The sequence below is a fragment of the Oncorhynchus clarkii genome, chromosome 12 (assembly GCF_045791955.1).
Source record: "Oncorhynchus clarkii lewisi isolate Uvic-CL-2024 chromosome 12, UVic_Ocla_1.0, whole genome shotgun sequence".
NCBI classification, from domain to species: Eukaryota; Metazoa; Chordata; class Actinopteri; order Salmoniformes; family Salmonidae; genus Oncorhynchus; species Oncorhynchus clarkii.
The window spans coordinates 14,348,863-14,367,034 of NC_092158.1; the positions used below are offsets into that span (position 1 = coordinate 14,348,863).

An 18,172-nucleotide genomic window follows, 5' to 3' on the forward strand; every position below is an offset into this window, starting at 1 on the left:
AGATGTAAAATATTAGGGACTTTCTAGGTCAGTAAAGAGCACAGGAGATAAGGTTATTCACAGGCTATAGCTGACAGTTTCTACTACAGCTCAACACTGCCCTCCACAGGTTATTGAGGAGTACTATTCAATTTCAGTCATACAGTACTGAATGCTTCCTGATCCACCCATTATTGAAGCATATAAATTGCTCCATTAGAATCAAAGCCTCATGTATAACTGGTAATTGATCCACTCATTTTCCAGTAAGAAGGAACGCATTCCCTGCATTCAATCTAATTCACCCAGCTGTTCATTAGCTTGTAAAAGGGACTCAATTCTGAACCAACTTACTGTTTGTGTGTCTCTACTGTACAGGCATACAGTTAGTTCCTTGTACAGTATGCAAACCAAACCCTAATCAAGACACAAACCGAACACAATATTAAGTGACTCAATTGACCAGAGTAGATTCAAACTAAAGAGAAAACAACATGACAGAGTTAGCCAGGGTAGATTCAACATGACAGAGTTAGCCAGGGTAGATTCAACATGACAGAGTTAGCCAGGGTAGATTCAACATGACAGAGTTAGCCAGGGTAGATTCAACATGACAGAGTTAGCCAGGGTAGATTCAACATGACAGAGTAAGCCAGGGTAGATTCAACATGACAGAGTAAGCCAGGGTAGATTCAACATGACAGAGTTAGCCAGGGTAGATTCAACATGACAGAGTTAGTCAGGGTAGATTCAACATGACAGAGTTAGCCAGGGTAGATTCAACATGACAGAGTTAGCCAGGGTAGATTCAACATGACAGAGTTAGCCAGGGTAGATTCAACATGACAGAGTTAGCCAGGGTAGATTCAACATGACAGAGTTAGCCAGGGTAGATTCAACATGACAGAGTTAGCCAGGGTAGATTCAACATGACAGGGTTAGCCAGGGTAGATTGTAGTACCTTCATGCTGCAGGCCAGCTCCATCAGTTTCTTAGCGTTCTCCTCTGAGCGGTAGCGTTTGGGAACCGGGACCCGGAAGAACTTGAGCGCCCCCTCAAAGTCTGTTGCCAGCAGGTCTTCCCTTGAGGTCTACAAGCAGGAGAGGAGAGACAAAGAGAGACGTATCCCAGCTAGAGAGGCTCTGGTATATCCTCGGTTCCAGCCAAGACCCCCCTCAGTCACAGTCTACCATCTATACTACTGTCAGGAACAGATAATAGAGGGGGAGGAACCGTGTGTGTAGTGTGTGTATGTATGTAGTGTGTGTGTGTAGTGTATGTAGTGTGGTGTGTAGTGTATGTAGTGTGGTGTGTAGTGTGTATATGTGTATGTATGTATGTATGTATGTATGTAGTGTGTGTGTGTATATGTGTGTTGTGTGTGTGTACAGTATGTTGTGTGTGTGTTTGTAGTGTGTGTGTACAGTATGTAGTGTATGTGTATGTGTTTGTGTATGTATCTATGCAGTGTGTGTGTATCTATGTAGTGTGTGTGTATCTATGTAGTGTGTGTGTGTATCTATGTAGTGTGTGTATCTATGTAGTGTGTATGTATCTATGTGGTATGTGTGTATCTATGTAGTGTGTGTATCTATGTAGTGTGTATCTATGTAGTGTGTGTGTATCTATGTGGTCTGTGTGTATATATGTAGTGTGTGTATCTATGTAGTGTGTATGTAGTGAGTGTGTATCTATGTAGTGTGTGTGTATCTATGTAGTGTGTATGTAGTGTGTGTGTATCTATGTAGTGTGTGTGTATCTATGTAGTGTGTGTGTACAGTATGTAGTGTGTGTGTGTAGTATGTAGTGTGTGTGTGTATCTATGTAGTGTGTGTGTGTATCTATGTAGTGTGTGTGTGTACAGTATGTAGTGTGTGTGTGTATCTATGAAGTGTGTGTGTACCTATGTAGTGCGTGTGTGTATGTACAGTTTTGAGGGCTTGGAGGGGACAATGGTGTTGAATGCTCAGCTTTAGTCAATGAACAGCATTCTCGCATACAGTTGAAGTCGGAAGTTTACATACACCTTAACCAAATACATTTAAACAGTTAAACTCAGTTTTTCACAATTCCTGACATTTAATCCTAATAAAATTCCATGTCTTAGGTCAGTTAGGATCACCACTTTACTTAAAAAATGTGAAATTTCAGAATAATAGTAGAGAGAATTATTTATTTAAACTTTTATTTCTTTCATCACATTCCCAGTGGGTCATACTTTTATATACACTCAATTAGTATTTGGTAGCATTGCCTTTAAATGGTTTAACTTGGGTCAAATGTTTCAGGTAGCCTTCCACAAGCTTCCCACAATAAGTTGGGTGAATTTTGGCCCATTCCTCCTGACAGAGCTGGTGTAACGGAGTCAGGTTTGTAGGCCTCCTTGCTCGCACACACTTTTTCAGTTCTGCCCACACATTTTCCATAGGGTTGAGGTCAGTGCTTTGTGATGGCCACTTCAAACCTTGACTTTGTTGTCCTTAAGCCATTTTGCCACAACTTTGGAAGTTTGCTTGAGGTCATTGTCCATTTGGAAGATCCATTTAACTTCCTGACTGATGTCTTGAGATGTCGCTTCAATATATCCACATAATTCTCCTTCCTCATGATGCCATATATTTTGTGAAGTGCACCAGTCCCTCCTGCAGCAAAGCACCCCCACAACATGATGCTTCCACCCCTGTGCTTCATGGTTGGGATGGTATTCTTCGGCTTGCAACCCTCCCCCTTTTTCCTCCAAACATAACGATGGTCATTATGGCCAAACAGTTCTATTTTTGTTTCATCAGACCAGAGGACATTTCTCCAAAAAGTACGATCTTTGTCCCCATGTGCAGTTGCAAACCATAGTCTGGCTTTTTTATGGTGGTTTTGGAGCAGTGGCTTCTTCCTTGCTGAGCGGCCTTTCATGTTATGTTGATATAGGACTCGTTTTACTGTGAATATAGATAGTTTTGTACCGGTTTCCTCCAGCATCTTCACAAGGTCCTTTACTGTTGTTCTGGGATTGATTTGCACTTTTCGCACCAAAGTACGTTCATCTCTAGGAGACAGAACACGTCTCCTTCCTGAGCGGTATGACGGCTGCGTGGTCCCATGGTGTTTATACTTGCGTACTATTGTTTGTACAGATGAATGTGGTACCTTCAGGCATTTGGACATTTCTCTCAATGATGAACCAGACTTGTGGAAGTCTCAATATTTCTTTTGATTTTCCCATGATGTCAAGCAAAGAGGCACAGAGTTTGAAGGTAGGTCTTGAAATACACCCACTGGTAAACCACTAATTGACTAAAATTATGTCAATTAGCCTATCAGAAGCTTCTAAAGCCATGACATCCTTTTCTGGAATTTTCCAAGCTGTTTAAAGCCACAGTCAACTCAGTGTATGTAAACTTGTGACCCACTGGAATTGTGATACAGTGAATTTTAAGTGAAATAATCTGTCAGCAAACAATTGTTGGACAAATTACTTGTGTCATGCACAAAGTAGATGTCCTAACCGACTTGCCTAAACTATAGTTTGTTTGCAAGAAATTTGTGGAGTGGTTGAAAAATGAGTTTCAATGACTCCAACCTAAGTGTATGTAAACTTCTGACTTCAACTGTATATCAGGAGATTGTCTGCTGTATGTAGTGTGTGTGTTTATGTGTGTGTGTGTGTAGTGTGTGTGTTTATGTGTGTGTGTGTGTAGTGTGTGTGTGTGTGTGTGTGTGTAGTGTGTGTGTGTGTGTAGTGTGTGTGTGTGTGTGCATGTAGTGTGTGTGAGCATGTAGTGTCTGTGAGCATGTAGTGTCTGTGAGCATGTAGTAATGTGTGTGAGTGTGTGTGCATGTAGTGTGTGTGCATGTAGTGTGTGTGTCTATATGTAGTGTGTGTGTGCATGTAGTGTCTGTGTGCATGTAGTGTGTGTGTGCGTGTAAAGTGTGTGTGTGTGTGCATGTAGTGTGTATGTGCATACACTGTGTGTGTATATATGTAGTGTGTGTGTACATGTATTGTGTGTATGTAGTGTGTGTGTATGTAGTGTGTGTGTGTGTGTATGTAGTGTGTGTATGCAGTGTGTGTACATGTAGTGTGTGTGTACATGTAGTGTGTGTGTGTGTGTGTGTGTGTGTGTGTGTGTGTGTGTGTGTGTGTATGCAGTGTGTGTGTATGTAGTGTGTGTACATGTAGTGTGTGTGTATGTAGTGTGTGTACATGTAGTGTGTGTGTCTGTAGTGTGTGTGTGTGTACATGTAGTGTGTGTGTGTGTGTGTATGTAGTGTGTGTGTATGTAGTGTGTGTACATGTAGTGTGTGTGTATGTAGTGTGTGTACATGTAGTGTGTGTGTCTGTAGTGTGTGTGTGTGTGTGTGTGTGTGTGTACATGTAGTGTGTGTGTGTGTGTATGTAGTGTGTATATGCAGTGTGTGTACATGTAGTGTGTGTGTGTGTGTGTGTGTGTGTGTGTGTGTGTGTGTGTGTGTGTATGTAGTGTGTGTGTATGTAGTGTGTGTACATGTAGTGTGTGTACATGTAGTGTGTGTGTGTGTTTGTGTATGTAGTGTGTGTGTACATGTCGTGTGTGTGAGCATGTAGTGTCTGTGAGCATGTAGTGTCTGTGAGCATGTAGTAATGTGTGTGAGTGTGTGTGCATGTAGTGTGTGTGCATGTAGTGTGTGTGTCTATATGTAGTGTGTGTGTGCATGTAGTGTCTGTGTGCATGTAGTGTGTGTGTGCGTGTAAAGTGTGTGTGTGTGTGCATGTAGTGTGTATGTGCATACACTGTGTGTGTATATATGTAGTGTGTGTGTACATGTATTGTGTGTATGTAGTGTGTGTGTATGTAGTGTGTGTGTGTGTGTATGTTGTGTGTGTATGCAGTGTGTGTGTACATGTAGTGTGTGTGTGTGTGTGTGTGTGTGTGTGTGTGTGTGTGTGTGTGTGTGTGTGTGTGTGTGTGTATGTAGTGTGTGTACATGTAGTGTGTGTGTCTGTAGTGTGTGTGTGTGTACATGTAGTGTGTGTGTGTGTGTATGTAGTGTGTGTGTATGTAGTGTGTGTACATGTAGTGTGTGTGTATGTAGTGTGTGTACATGTAGTGTGTGTGTCTGTAGTGTGTGTGTGTGTGTGTGTGTGTACATGTAGTGTGTGTGTGTGTGTATGTAGTGTGTGTATGCAGTGTGTGTATGCAGTGTGTGTACATGTAGTGTGTGTGTGTGTGTGTGTGTGTGTGTGTGTGTGTATGTAGTGTGTGTGTATGTAGTGTGTGTACATGTAGTGTGTGTACATGTAGTGTGTGTACATGTAGTGTGTATGTGTGTTTGTGTATGTAGTGTGTGTGTACATGTCGTGTGTGTGTGTGTATGTAGTGTGTGTGTGTGTATGTAGAGTGTGTACATGTAGTGTGTGTGTGTATGTAGTGTGTGTGTACATGTAGTGTGTGTGTGTGTTTGTGTATGTAGTGTGTGTAGTGTGTGTGTATGTAGTGTGTGTTTGTGTGCACAGACTGGTGGCTTACTTACCTTCAGGAGAGCCAGAGCCACGTTGAAGATCACACTGATGCCCTGAGACAGAGAAGAGAGAAACAGAGACAATGAGTTACTGAAGGGGGAGTACAGTGAGATGGGGGAGACAGGAAAGAAACAAGGGAGAGGGTTGCTAGAGAGACACAGAGTAGAGTGAGGGAGGAAGAGGGTTGGTAGAGAGACGGTAGAGGGAGGGAGAGGGTTGGTAGAGAGAGAGAGAGGGTAGAGGGAGGGAGAGGGTTGGTAGAGAGACACAGAGTAGAGGGAGGGAGGGTGAGGGTTGCTAGAGAGACACAGAGTAGAGTGAGGGAGGGAGAGGGTTGGTAGAGAGACACAGAGTAGAGGGAGGGAGGGAGAGGGTTGGTAGAGAGACACAGAGTAGACGGAGGGAGGAAGAGGGTTGCTAGAGAGACGGTAGAGGGAGGGAGGGGGTTGCTAGAGAGACACAGAGTAGAGGGAGGGAGGAAGAGGGTTGGTAGAGAGACGGTAGAGGGAGGGAGAGGGTTGGTAGAGAGAGAGAGAGGGTAGAGGGAGGGAGAGGGTTGGTAGAAAGACACAGAGTAGAGGGAGGGAGAGTGTTGGTAGAGAGACAGAGTAGAGGGAGGGAGGGAGAGGGTTGGTAGAGAGACAGAGTAGAGGGAGGGAGAGGGTTGGTAGAGAGACACAGAGTAGAGGGAGGGAGGGAGAGGGTTGGTAGAGAGACACAGAGTAGAGGGAGGGAGGGAGAGGGTTGGTAGAGAGACACAGAGTAGAGGGAGGGAGAGGGTTGGTAGAGAGACGGTAGAGGGAGGGAGAGGGTTGGTAGAGAGACACAGAGTAGAGGGAGGGAGGGAGAGGGTTGGTAGAGAGACGGTAGAGGGAGGGAGAGGGTTGGTAGAGAGAGAGAGAGGGTAGAGGGAGGGAGAGGGTTGGTAGAGAGAAACAGAGTAGAGGGAGGGAGGGTGAGGGTTGCTAGAGAGACACAGAGTAGAGTGAGGAAGGGAGAGGGTTGGTAGAGAGACACAGAGTAGAGGGAGGGAGGGAGAGGGTTGGTAGAGAGACACAGAGTAGAGGGAGGGAGGGAGAGGGTTGGTAGAGAGAAGGTAGAGGGAGGGAGAGGGTTGGTAGAGAGAGAGAGAGGGTAGAGGGAGGGAGAGGGTTGCTAGAGAGACACAGAGTAGAGTGAGGGAGGGAGAGGGTTGGTAGAGAGACACAGAGTAGAGGGAGGGAGGGAGAGGGTTGGTAGAGAGACACAGAGTAGAGGGAGGGAGGGAGAGGGTTGGTAGAGAGAAGGTAGAGGGAGGGAGAGGGTTGGTAGAGAGAGAGAGAGAGGGTAGAGGGAGGAAGAGGGTTGGTAGAGAGAGAGAGAGGGTAGAGGGAGGGAGAGGGTTGGTAGAGAGAAGGTAGAGGGAGGGAGAGGGTTGGTAGAGAGAGAGAGAGAGGGTAGAGGGAGGGAGAGGGTTGGTAGAGAGACGGTAGAGGGAGGGAGAGGGTTGGTAGAGAGAGAGAGAGGGTAGAGGGAGGAAGAGGGTTGGTAGAGAGAGAGAGAGGGTAGAGGGAGGGAGAGGGTTGGTAGAGAGACGGAAGAGGGAGGGAGAGGGTTGGTAGAGAGAGAGAGAGGGTAGAGGGAGGGAGAGGGTTGGTAGAGAGAGGGTAGAGGGTGGGAGAGGGTTGGTAGAGAGAGAGAGAGGGTAGAGGGAGGAAGAGGGTTGGTAGAGAGAGAGAGAGGGTAGAGGGAGGGAGAGGGTTGGTAGAGAGAGAGAGAGGGTAGAGGGAGGGAGAGGGTTGGTAGAGAGACGGTCGAGGGAGGGAGAGGGTTGGTAGAGAGAGAGAGAGGGTAGAGGGAGGAAGAGGGTTGGTAGAGAGAGAGAGAGGGTAGAGGGAGGGAGAGGGTTGGTAGAGAGACACAGAGTAGAAGGAAGGGAGGGAGAGGGTTGGTAGAGAGACGGTAGAGGGAGGGAGAGGGTTGGTAGAGAGAGAGAGAGGGTAGAGGGAGGGAGAGGGTTGGTAGAGGGAGAGAGACGGTAGAGGGAGGGAGAGGGTTGGTAGAGAGAGAGAGAGGGTAGAGGGAGGAAGAGGGTTGGTAGAGAGAGAGAGAGGGTAGAGGGAGGGAGAGGGTTGGTAGAGAAACACAAAGTAGAAGGAAGGGAGAGGTTTGGGGGGACACAGAGAGAGAGTTTGAGTTCAAAAAGAAAGAAAGAAAGTGCGGGTAGAAAGCCGTGGAGACAGGAAGTGAGGGTAGAAAGCCGTGGAGACAGGAAGTGAGGGTAGAAAGCCGTGGAGACAGGAAGTGAGGGTAGAAAGCCGTGGAGACAGGAAGTGAGGGTAGAAAGCCGTGGAGACAGGAAGTGAGGGTAGAAAGCCGTGGAGACAGGAAGTGAGGGTAGAAAGCCGTGGAGACAGGAAGTGAGGGTAGAAAGCCGTGGAGACAGGAAGTGAGGGTAGAAAGCCGTGGAGACAGGAAGTGAGGGTAGAAAGCCGTGGAGACAGGAAGTGAGGGTAGAGAGCCATGGAGACAGGAAGTGAGGGTAGAAAGCCGTGGAGACAGGAAGTGAGGGTAGAGAGCCATGGAGACAGGAAGTGAGGGTAGAAAGCCGTGGAGACAGGAAGTGAGGGTAGAAAGACAGAAAGTGTTAGGGAGAGGGGTGAGGGTATAGGGTTACGGAGAGGGGTGAGGGTATAGGGGTTAGGGAGAGGGTATAGGGGTTAGGAAGAGGGTATAGGGGTTAGGGAGAGGGTATAGGGGTTATAGGGGTTAGGGAGAGGGTATAGGGGTTAGGGAGAGGGTATAGGGGTTAGGGAGAGGGTATAGGGGTTAGGGAGAGGGTATAGGGTATAGGGGTTAGGGGTTAGGGAGAGGGTATATGGTATAGGGGTTAGGGAGAGGGTATAGGGGTTAGGGAGAGGGTATAGGGGTTAGGGAGAGGGTATAGGGTATAGGGAGAGGGTATAGGGGTTATGGAGAGGGTATAGGGGTTAGGGAGAGGGTATAGGGTATAGGGGTTATGGAGAGGGTATAGGGGTTAGGGAGAGGGTATAGGGGTTAGGGGGTGAGGGTAAGGGGTTAGGGGTCAGGGTAAAGGGTTTTGGGGTGAGGGTATAGGGTTAGAGGTGAGGGTTTAAGGGTTAGAGGTGAGGGTTTAAGGGTTAGAGGTGAGGGTATAGGGTTAAGGTATATTGTTAGGGGTGAGGGTATAGGGTTAGGGGTGGGGGTGTAGGGTTAGGGGTGGGGGTGTAGGGTTAGGGGTGAGGGTGTAGGGTTAGGGGTGAGGGTATAGGGGTGAGGGTATAGGGTTAGGGGTGAGGGTGTAGGGTTAGGGGTGAGGGTATAGGGGTGAGGGTGTAGGGTTAGGGGTGTAGGGTTAGGTTATAGGGGTGAGGGTATAGGGGTGAGGGTATAGGGTTAGGGGTGAGGGTGTAGGGTTAGGGGTGTAGGGTTAGGTTATAGGGGTGAGGGTATAGCGGCTAGGGGTGAGGGTATAGGGTTAGGGTATAGGGGTGAGGGTATAGCGGCTAGGGGTGAGGGTATAGGGTTAGGGTATAGGGGTGAGGGTATAGGGTTAGGGGTGGGGGTGTAGGGTTAGGGTATAGGGGTTAGGGAGATGGATACCTCACAGAGTAGCAGGTCTATGATGTGGAACACCATGTAGAGGGGGAACTTGGCTGTGAAGAGCGTGAGGAACCACTGAGAGGCGTACATATGAGCCTCCAGACCCACGTTCAGGAAGTGGTTATACAGGTCTGTGATGTATTCCTGTTAGAAAATGATACAGAGAAACAGTTATATCACAGCCATGAACAACAGCAGGACACAAGCACACACACGGAAGATGTGAAGATGCCTCTGTATTGAATGTCCTCCGTGTTGCATTTAGTCATTTATTTGTACTTAATTTTGTCTAAATGTATCCTCTATCCTTTCTTACAACCGAGAAGAACTTTAGAACATCAGATCGGCAGTTACTTACAGTTACTTACTTTATGTCGAAGTTGAAGCCGGAATTATCTGCCCTGGGATCTCTGTAATTCCGACCCAATTTTGGGGCTACCCAAGTGGAAACACCGACGGTACATGCAAGCGAGGGGCGATCCTGGCAAGATTAAGGCGAAGAGAGAACCGGCCACCTCTTCCCTACATTCTTGCTACCAACAGGACTCTCGAAACTGCAATATTCTCAGCTTTTCTAAAACACGGCTTTCCCCCATGGCTATCCAACTCGATGGATTCTCCATTCACCATGCCGACAGGACAGTGGGGGAAATCCAGGAGGGGGGGGGGGGATTGCTTTTTCATCAACAACTGGTGTGCTGACTCAAGCACGGTGGAAATGTTGACCTATTGTTCACCCGTCTTGGAATACCTGATGGTCAAATGCCGACCCTTCTACCTCCCGAGAGACTTTTCAGTGGTTATTGTGACTGTTGTATACATTCAACCGCAGGACAAGAATGTTATGGAATATTTTCTCTATTCCATCCAGTAAATATGACCACTGCCCTGGCGAGAGAGAGGCTATTTCAGACACACACTTGCCTCAGGCTTTACTGTACGTCTGTAGAGATGACGGCAGTGTGGCACTTCGGATTGCAAGTTTACAAACAAAAGGATGCTTCTTCGTTCAAGCATAAAAAAACTTAGACTTTCCGACCCACGAGGAAGTCGGGAAAACTAAAATGTTCCTTATAATCCCTCTAATTATAATACCTTATAAGGCAATAAATGAAGGCTATTGCTTGCAGTAAATTCAAGAGTTTACTCTACACATGCTCTCATGCTCATGCTCATGCTCATGCTCTACACACTCTACACATGCAAGTGCGGTCAAAAAAATATAACGCTCCCTCGTATAACCAAGACTCTTCCTCGTGGGCCCGACTTCCTCCCTCAAATAACCTTTCCTCCTCCAGTAGCCACCGCACCGGCCATAAGGGGGTATTCATCTCCAATAATGGCTTCACACTAATAATTCAACTAATAATGCTCTGGTTATTGTATAGAAATACACATTTGGCTATTTCTAACAAAAAAATAAAAAATAACTGCCACTTAACTGTACCATGCTTTAACCAAGCAGAAAAACTTACATCCAGAGGCTGCTTTTCTGGTTGCCTGTGATTTATTTATATATTTCTGGTTGCCTGTAATTTATTTATATATTTCTGGTTGCCTGTGATTTATTTATATATTTCTGGTTGCCTGTAATTTATTTATATATTTCTGGTTGCCGGGGATTTATTAATATATTTCTGGTTGCCTGTGATTTATTTATATATTTCTGGTTGCCTGTAATTTATTTATATATTTCTGGTTGCCGGGGATTTATTAATATATTTCTGGTTGCCTGTGATTCATTTAAATATAATTTATATATTTCTGGTTGCCGGTGATCTATTGATTCCATCTCTTCGCAACTAAATCTACAGAGCTGACATTGTTGTATGCCCCATATATATAATATTCTGTTGGTGACAAGAATTTTATATAATAATTTAAATTGAAAAAAGTATTGAATCAATTGTATTTGTTTGTACCAGTTCATAAACCATGTGCCATGGAATCGGTACATCGGAAATCTCTTCCCATTTATTTTGCAACCTGTATGGCGCAGCTGTCAACATTTGTGTCCTCAAATGAAACTGGTATATTTTTCAATTTATGCCAGTTCCTTTCAGCCAATATCTTTAATATACGGCAGGCGAACAAGGTCCCTACCTTCTCCTTTTTCCACTTGCCTCCTCCATTTTTGTGGTAGTGTTGCAATCAGTTGTAAGTTTGGAAAGAGCAGATATTCCCATATATTTTCGATAACTGCATATGTGACATAACTCCTCCGTTTCTATTCATAATAGCATTAATAAATATATAAATTTTTTAAATAAGAAAATCCATAAAGATTTTTTTTTTTAACGAATAAGTATATTTGAGTTTAACCATGACATTTGTTGTAATATTGGTTCTATATTTTCTGGAGGATAAAACTGAAATTGTAACTAGCTTAGTATGGCTTGTTAAGAAAGGGTGATACTTTAAACAAAACTTCATTTTCAATTAGTCATAATGAGAAGTTGTAATCTGCATAAAGGTAAAAAGACCATTTTGAACAACGGATGAGCCTTTCTTAATGATCTACTGGAGAACCATTTTGGGGTTTAAGTATAACTTATGTATGAGTGAAGCTTTTAGTGAGAGGTTTAAAGCTTTAATATTTAATCATTTTAGCCCCCTAAACTCATGTTCATTATATAAATAGGCACGTTTAATTTTGTCCAGCTCAGCATTCTAAATAAAATGAAATATTTTTTGCTCACATGATTTAAAAATCTGTAGTAGGCAGTGCCATTGGTAAGTAAGTAAACTGTGATAGGACCAGAGAGTTAATCAATGTGATTTATCCACAAATAGACAAGTGTTTACCTCTCCATGGTTGCAGAATCTTATCTATATTTTGCAAACTTTCTATTGAAATGAATTGTGGTAAATTCATTTATATTTTTTGAGATGTAAATACCAAGCACACTACCGGTCAAAAGTTTTAGAACACCTACTCATTCAAGGATTTTTCTTTATTTTTACTATTTTCTACATTGTAGAATAATAGTGAAGAGATCAAAACTATGAAATAACACATGGAATCATGTAGTAACCAAAAAAGTGTAAAAACAAATCAAAATATATTTTATATTTGAGATGCTTCAAAATAGCCACCCTTTGCCTTCAGACAGCTTTGCACACTCTTGGCATTCTCTCAATCAGCTTCACCTGGAATGCTTTTCCTACAGTCTTGAAGGAGTTCCCACATATGCTGAGCACTTGTTAGCTGCCTTTCCTTCACTCTGCGGTCCGACTCATTCCAAACCATCTCAATTTGGTTGAGGTCGGGTGATTGTGGAAGCCAGGTCATCTGATGCAGCACTCCATCACTCTCCTTCTTCGTAAAATAGCCCTTACACAGCCTGGAGCTGTTTTGGGTCATTGTCCTGTTGAAAAACATATGATAGTCCCACTAAGCGCAAAACAGATGGGATGGCATATCACTGCAGAATGCTGTGGTAGCCATGCTGGTTAAATGTGCCCTGAATTCTAAATAAATCTCAGACAGTATCACCAGCAAAGCACCCCCACACCATAACACCTCCTCCTCCATGCTTCATGGTGGGAAATACACATGCGGAGATCATCCGTTCACCCTTACCGCATCTCACAAAGACACGGCGGTTGGAACCAAAAATCTCCAATTTGGACTCCAGACCAAAGGACTGTGTTTCTTGGCCCAAGCAAGTCTCTTCTTCTTATTGGTGTCCTTTAGTAGTGGTTTCTTTGCAGCAATCGACCACGAATGCCTGATTCACACAGTCTCCTCTGAACAGTTGTTGAGATGTGTCTGTTACTTGAACTCTATGAAGCATTTATTTGGGCTGCAATTTCTGAGGCTGGTCACTAATGAGTTTATCCTCTGCAGCAGAGGTAACTCTGGGTCTTCCATTCCTGTGGTGGTCCTCATGAGAGCCAGTTTCATCATAGCGCTTGATGGTTTTTGCAACTGCACTTGAAGAAACTTTCAAAGTTCTTGACATTTTCCGTATTGACTCACATTCATGTCTTAAATAATGATGGACTGTTGTTTCTCTTTGATTGTTTGAGCTATTCTTGCCATAATATGGACTTGGTCTTTTACCAAATAGGGCTATCTTCTGTATACCCCCCCCCCCCCCCCTTATCACAACATAAATGATTGGCTCAAACGCATTAGGAAGGAAAGAAATTCCACAAATTTACTTTTAAAAAGGCACACCTGTTTATGGAAATGCATTCCAGGAAACTACCTCATAAAGCTGGATGAGAGAATGCCAAGAGTGTGCAAAGCTAGTTGAAGAATCTCAAATATAAAATATATTATGATTTGCTTAACACTTTTTTGGTTACTACATGATTCCATATGTGTTATTTCATAGTTTTGATGTCTTCACTATTATTCTACAATGTAGAAAATAGTAAAAAATAAAGGAAAAACCCTTCAATGAGTAGGTGTTCTAAAACTTTGGACCGGTATTGTATAAAGGTCTGCTACACCATCCGCCCATTTTATTGGTAAACTACAAGGTAGTGTCAAAATGTCTGCTACACCATCCGCCCATTTTATTGGTCAACTACAAGGTAGTGTAAACACTGTATTTTTAATGATCCAATACGTAATATGGTACACTTTTCATAATTAGGTTTAAGTCCAGAGAGGCTAAACACCTCCCTCTGCAACTGGATCCTGGATTTCCTGACGGGCCAACACCAGGTGGTGAAGGTAGGCAACAACACCTCCGCCACGCTGATCCTCAACACGGGTGCCCCACAGGGGTGTGTGCTTAGTCCCCTCCTGTACTCCCTGTTCACCCACAACTGCGTGGCCACTCACAACTCCAACACCATCATCAAGTTTGCTGATGACACGATGGTGGTAGGACTGATCACCGGCGATGATGAGAGTGACCTGGCAGCGTGGAAGAACATCCTCTCCCTCAATCTCAGTAAGACCAAGTTTCTGATTGTGGACTACAGGAAACGGGGGGGGGGGGAGAAACCTGCAGTGGAGCAGGTTGAGTGTTTCAAGTTCCACTGTGTCCACTAAGAACTTAAAATGTCCCACACACACGCGCACAGCCGTGAAGCATGTGCGACAGCGCCTCTTATCCCCCAGGGGGATTAAAAGGTCTACAGCTGTACCGCTAAGAGCATCTTGACTGGCTGCATCACTGCTTGGTGTGGCAACTGCACCGCCCTCAATCACATGGCGCTACACAGGGTGGTGCGGACAGCCCAGTACATCACTGGGGCCGAGCTCCCTGCCATCCAGGACCTCTATATCAGGAGGTGTGAAAGGAAGGCCCGGAAAATCTTAAAGACTCCATCCAGCCACCTAAGCCATAGACTGTTCTCTCTGCTTCCGCATGGCAAGCAGTACTGCTGCATCAAGTCTGACACCAACAGGTTCCTGAACAGCTTCTATCCCCAAGTCATGTCTGATAAATAGCTAACCAAATGGCTACACAGACTGAGTTGACCCTTGAATTTTATTCTTATTTTTGCACTGTCTATGCACACTCACAGGGCCCTACACACTCACAGGGCCCTACACACTCATAGGGTCCTACACACTCACAGGGCCCTACACACTCATAGGGTCCTACACACTCATAGGGTCCTACACACTCACAGGGCCCTACACACTCACACAAACTTTCACTCCAACACACACACACACAAACTGTTACTCCAACACACACACTGTTACTCCAACACACACACAGACTGTTACTCCAACACACACACACAGACTGTTACGCCAACACACACACACAGACTGTTACTCCAACACACACACACAGACTGTTACTCCAACACACACACACAGACTGTTACTCCAACACACACACACACACAGACTGTTACTCCAACACACACACACACAGACTGTTACTCCAACACACACACACACAGACTGTTACTCCAACACACACACACACAGACTGTTACTCCAACACACACACACAGACTGTTACTCCAACACACACACACAGACTGTTACTCCAACACACACACAGACTGTTACTCCAACACACACACAGACTGTTACTCCAACACATACAAACAGTCAAATGCTCACACACATAATATGCACATACATTTATACTGACATACAATCATCATATACTGTACACTGCTGCTACTCTGTTTATCATATATCCTGATGCCTAGTCAACTTACCCCTCCCTGCCTATACCTATCTACCTCTATCACTCCAGAATTATTGTAGATATGGCACTGAAGCTGACTGATCCTGTATATAGTATTCTTACTTACATTATCATGTTCTTATTGTTAGGACTTATGTTTATGTTCTACCTTGTTATTTTTAGTATTAATGTGTTATTGATTACTGCATTGTAGGGGTTATAGATGGTAAAGGCATTTCACCTGCATGAGTCTCTCCAGCTGGAAAAACTTGCAGTGTAGATCCTCAAAGTTCTGCTTGAAGAGGTCCCTGAGTCCGTAGTCAAACATGATCTTGACCAGAACACTGAAGGCCTGTTCCTCAGGCATCTACATACAGGGCAGAGAGAGAGACACAGAGAGAGAGAGCAAGAGAGAGAGAGAGAGATGACAGTATATCAGTTCAGTTCTGTCCACCAGGTGTCCGTGTTTCCTTCAGAGAGCTCTGGCACTGTGGTGAGAGGAAGAGAAAGATCTTCTCTGAAACTCTTCCAGCTTAGACCACTCCATCACAGCCCTGAGCATGTGAAGACAGAAAGAGAAGTGAGAACGTGTGTGAGAGACATGGAGAGAGAGACACAGAGAGAGACAGACAGAGAAACATGGAGAGAGACAGAAAGGCAGAGAGAGACAGACAGAGCATGTCTACATCATCTCTCAGCGTTGGTCATCTGTAACTCACGTGCAGCAGCAGCACAGCGGCCAGGAAAGACTGTCCCTGGCAGTAACCAATCTCCTCATCATACACTGAGTAGGCCTGGGGAGAAGAGAAGAGAGAGACTCAATGTTAGAGACAGAAAATAACCAATCTCCTCATCATACACTGAGTAGGCCTGGAGAGAAGAGGAGAGAGAGACTCAATGTTAGAGACAGAAAGAGAGAGAGCAGATGTTAGAGACAGAAAGAGAGAGAGCAGATGTTAGAGACAGAAAGAGAGAGAGCAGATGTTAGACAGAAAGAGAGAGAGCAGATGTTAGAGACAGAAAGAGAGAGAGCAGATGTTAGCGCTACTGTAAAGTACATTCTTAGAGTTAGAATAAAATAATAACAACATGGCCATTTATCAGACGCTTTTATTTAAAGGGTCTTCCAGAACTGTCAGTATTGACAGTGACACACTTAAAATGTCACCCGTGCAGGAATCAAACCCATAACCCTGGTGTTGTCACTGTCTGCACCATACTAACCCACAGTACAACTCTCCTTCCCCATTAACAGTTCAGGGAGTTCATTGATATGGATCCCTCTCACTCACACGCACTCGCACTCGCACACACACACACACACACACACACACACACACACACACACACACACACACAGAGAGAGAGAGAGATGAGAGAGACAGTTGATGAATTATTGAGAAGTACCTGGGGTTATTGTTTGAAAAGGATAAATTATTAATGACATCAGAGGAATATATGGGGCGGCAGGTAGTGTTTAGAGCGTTGGACTAGTAAAGAAAGGTTGCAAGATCGCCGACAAGTTAAAAATCTGTCGTTCTGCCCCTGAACAAGGCAGTTAACCCACTGTTCCTAGGCCGTCAATGAAAATAAGAATTTGTTCTTAACGGACTTGCCTAGTTAAATAAAGGTCAAATAAAAAAAACAATAACTTAGATCGCCGCAAACCTTTCTCCCAGTCACAGGGAATCGAGAGTAAAACCAGTCAACGACACCAAAGCACTGCTGCTTGCTCAGTCCTCCTTGATGGATAGAGACCGCCCGGCCAGTAGACTCAAACACAAACATTGCCTCAGTTGAATCATTATGGGAACTGGGCCTCAGTTTATCATGTTTGGATGTGTGGTGTTAGCCCATTGACCCAACTGCCTAATTAGTATCTGAGCCAAAATGCAACTTGTCTGTCGACTCAACGGTGAAGTGCTCACTACTCAGCCAAGTGTTGCTGTAATATGTGCCATGTAAAAAAGCTAACGTTTAAATTCCTTGCTCAGAACATGAGAACATATGAAAGCTGGTGGTTCCTTTTAACATGAGTCTTCAATATTCCCAGGTAAGAAGTTTTAGTTTGTAGTTATTATAGGAATTATAGGACTATTTTTCTCTATACCATTTGTATTTCATATACCTTTGACTATTGGATGTTCTTATAAGCACTTTAGTATTGCCAGCCTAATCTCAGGAGTTGATAAGTCATAAACAGCGCTGTGAGTCAAGCATTGCTAAGAGCTGCTGGCAAACGCAGTAAAGTTTGAATGAATGCTTACGAGCCTGCTGCTGCCTACCACCGCTCAGTCAGACTGCTCTATCAAATATCAAATCATACTTAATTATAATAAACACACAGAAATACGAGTTAAATTGGATGTAGTCTATCACAGTGCCATCCGTTCTCACCAAAGCCCCATATACTACCCACCACTGCGACCTGTACGCTCTCGTTGGCTGGCCCTCGCTTCATATTCATCGCCAAACCCACTGGCTCCAGGTCATCTATAAGTCTTTGCTAGGTAAAGCCCCACCTTATCTCAGCTCACTGGTCATCATAGCAGCACCCACCCGTAGCACGCGCTCCAGCAGGTATATTTCACTGGTCTCCCCCAAAGTCAATTTCCTTCCAGTTCTCTGCTACCAATGACTGGAACGAATTGAAAAAAATTACTGAAGCTGGAGACTCATATCTCCCTCACTAACTTTATGCATCAGCTGTCAGAGCAGCTCACAGATCACTGCACCTGTACACAGCCCATCTGTAAATAGCCCATCCAACCACCTCATCCCCATATTGTTATTTATTTTTTGCTACTTTGCACCCCAGTATCTCTACTTGCACATGAATCTTCTGCACATCTATCAGTCCAGTGTTTAATTCCTAAATTGTAATTATTTCGCCACAACGGCCTATTTATTGCCTTATCTACCTAATCTTACCTCATTTACACACACTGTATATAGATGTTTTCTATTGTGTTATTGA

At 44.5% G+C, this 18,172-nt stretch overlaps 1 protein-coding gene across 3 annotated transcripts in view; it reads right to left on the reverse strand.

The window, feature by feature from the left end:
* Window positions 1-18,172, reverse strand: part of LOC139422737 (rab GTPase-activating protein 1-like) — a 144,477-nt gene that overhangs the window by 19,499 nt on the left and 106,806 nt on the right. For all 3 annotated transcript variants that reach the window (XR_011635756.1, XM_071174047.1, XM_071174048.1), the window contains 5 exons: window positions 15,915-15,989; window positions 15,437-15,562; window positions 9,080-9,223; window positions 5,488-5,529; window positions 941-1,069 (listed from right to left, as the gene is read on the reverse strand). Coding sequence is in view for 2 of the 3 variants with exons in the window: in XM_071174047.1 (XP_071030148.1) it covers window positions 941-1,069; window positions 5,488-5,529; window positions 9,080-9,223; window positions 15,437-15,562; window positions 15,915-15,989 (516 nt within the window). In the remaining variant the exon portion in view is untranslated. The remainder of the gene's footprint in view (window positions 1-940; window positions 1,070-5,487; window positions 5,530-9,079; window positions 9,224-15,436; window positions 15,563-15,914; window positions 15,990-18,172) is intronic.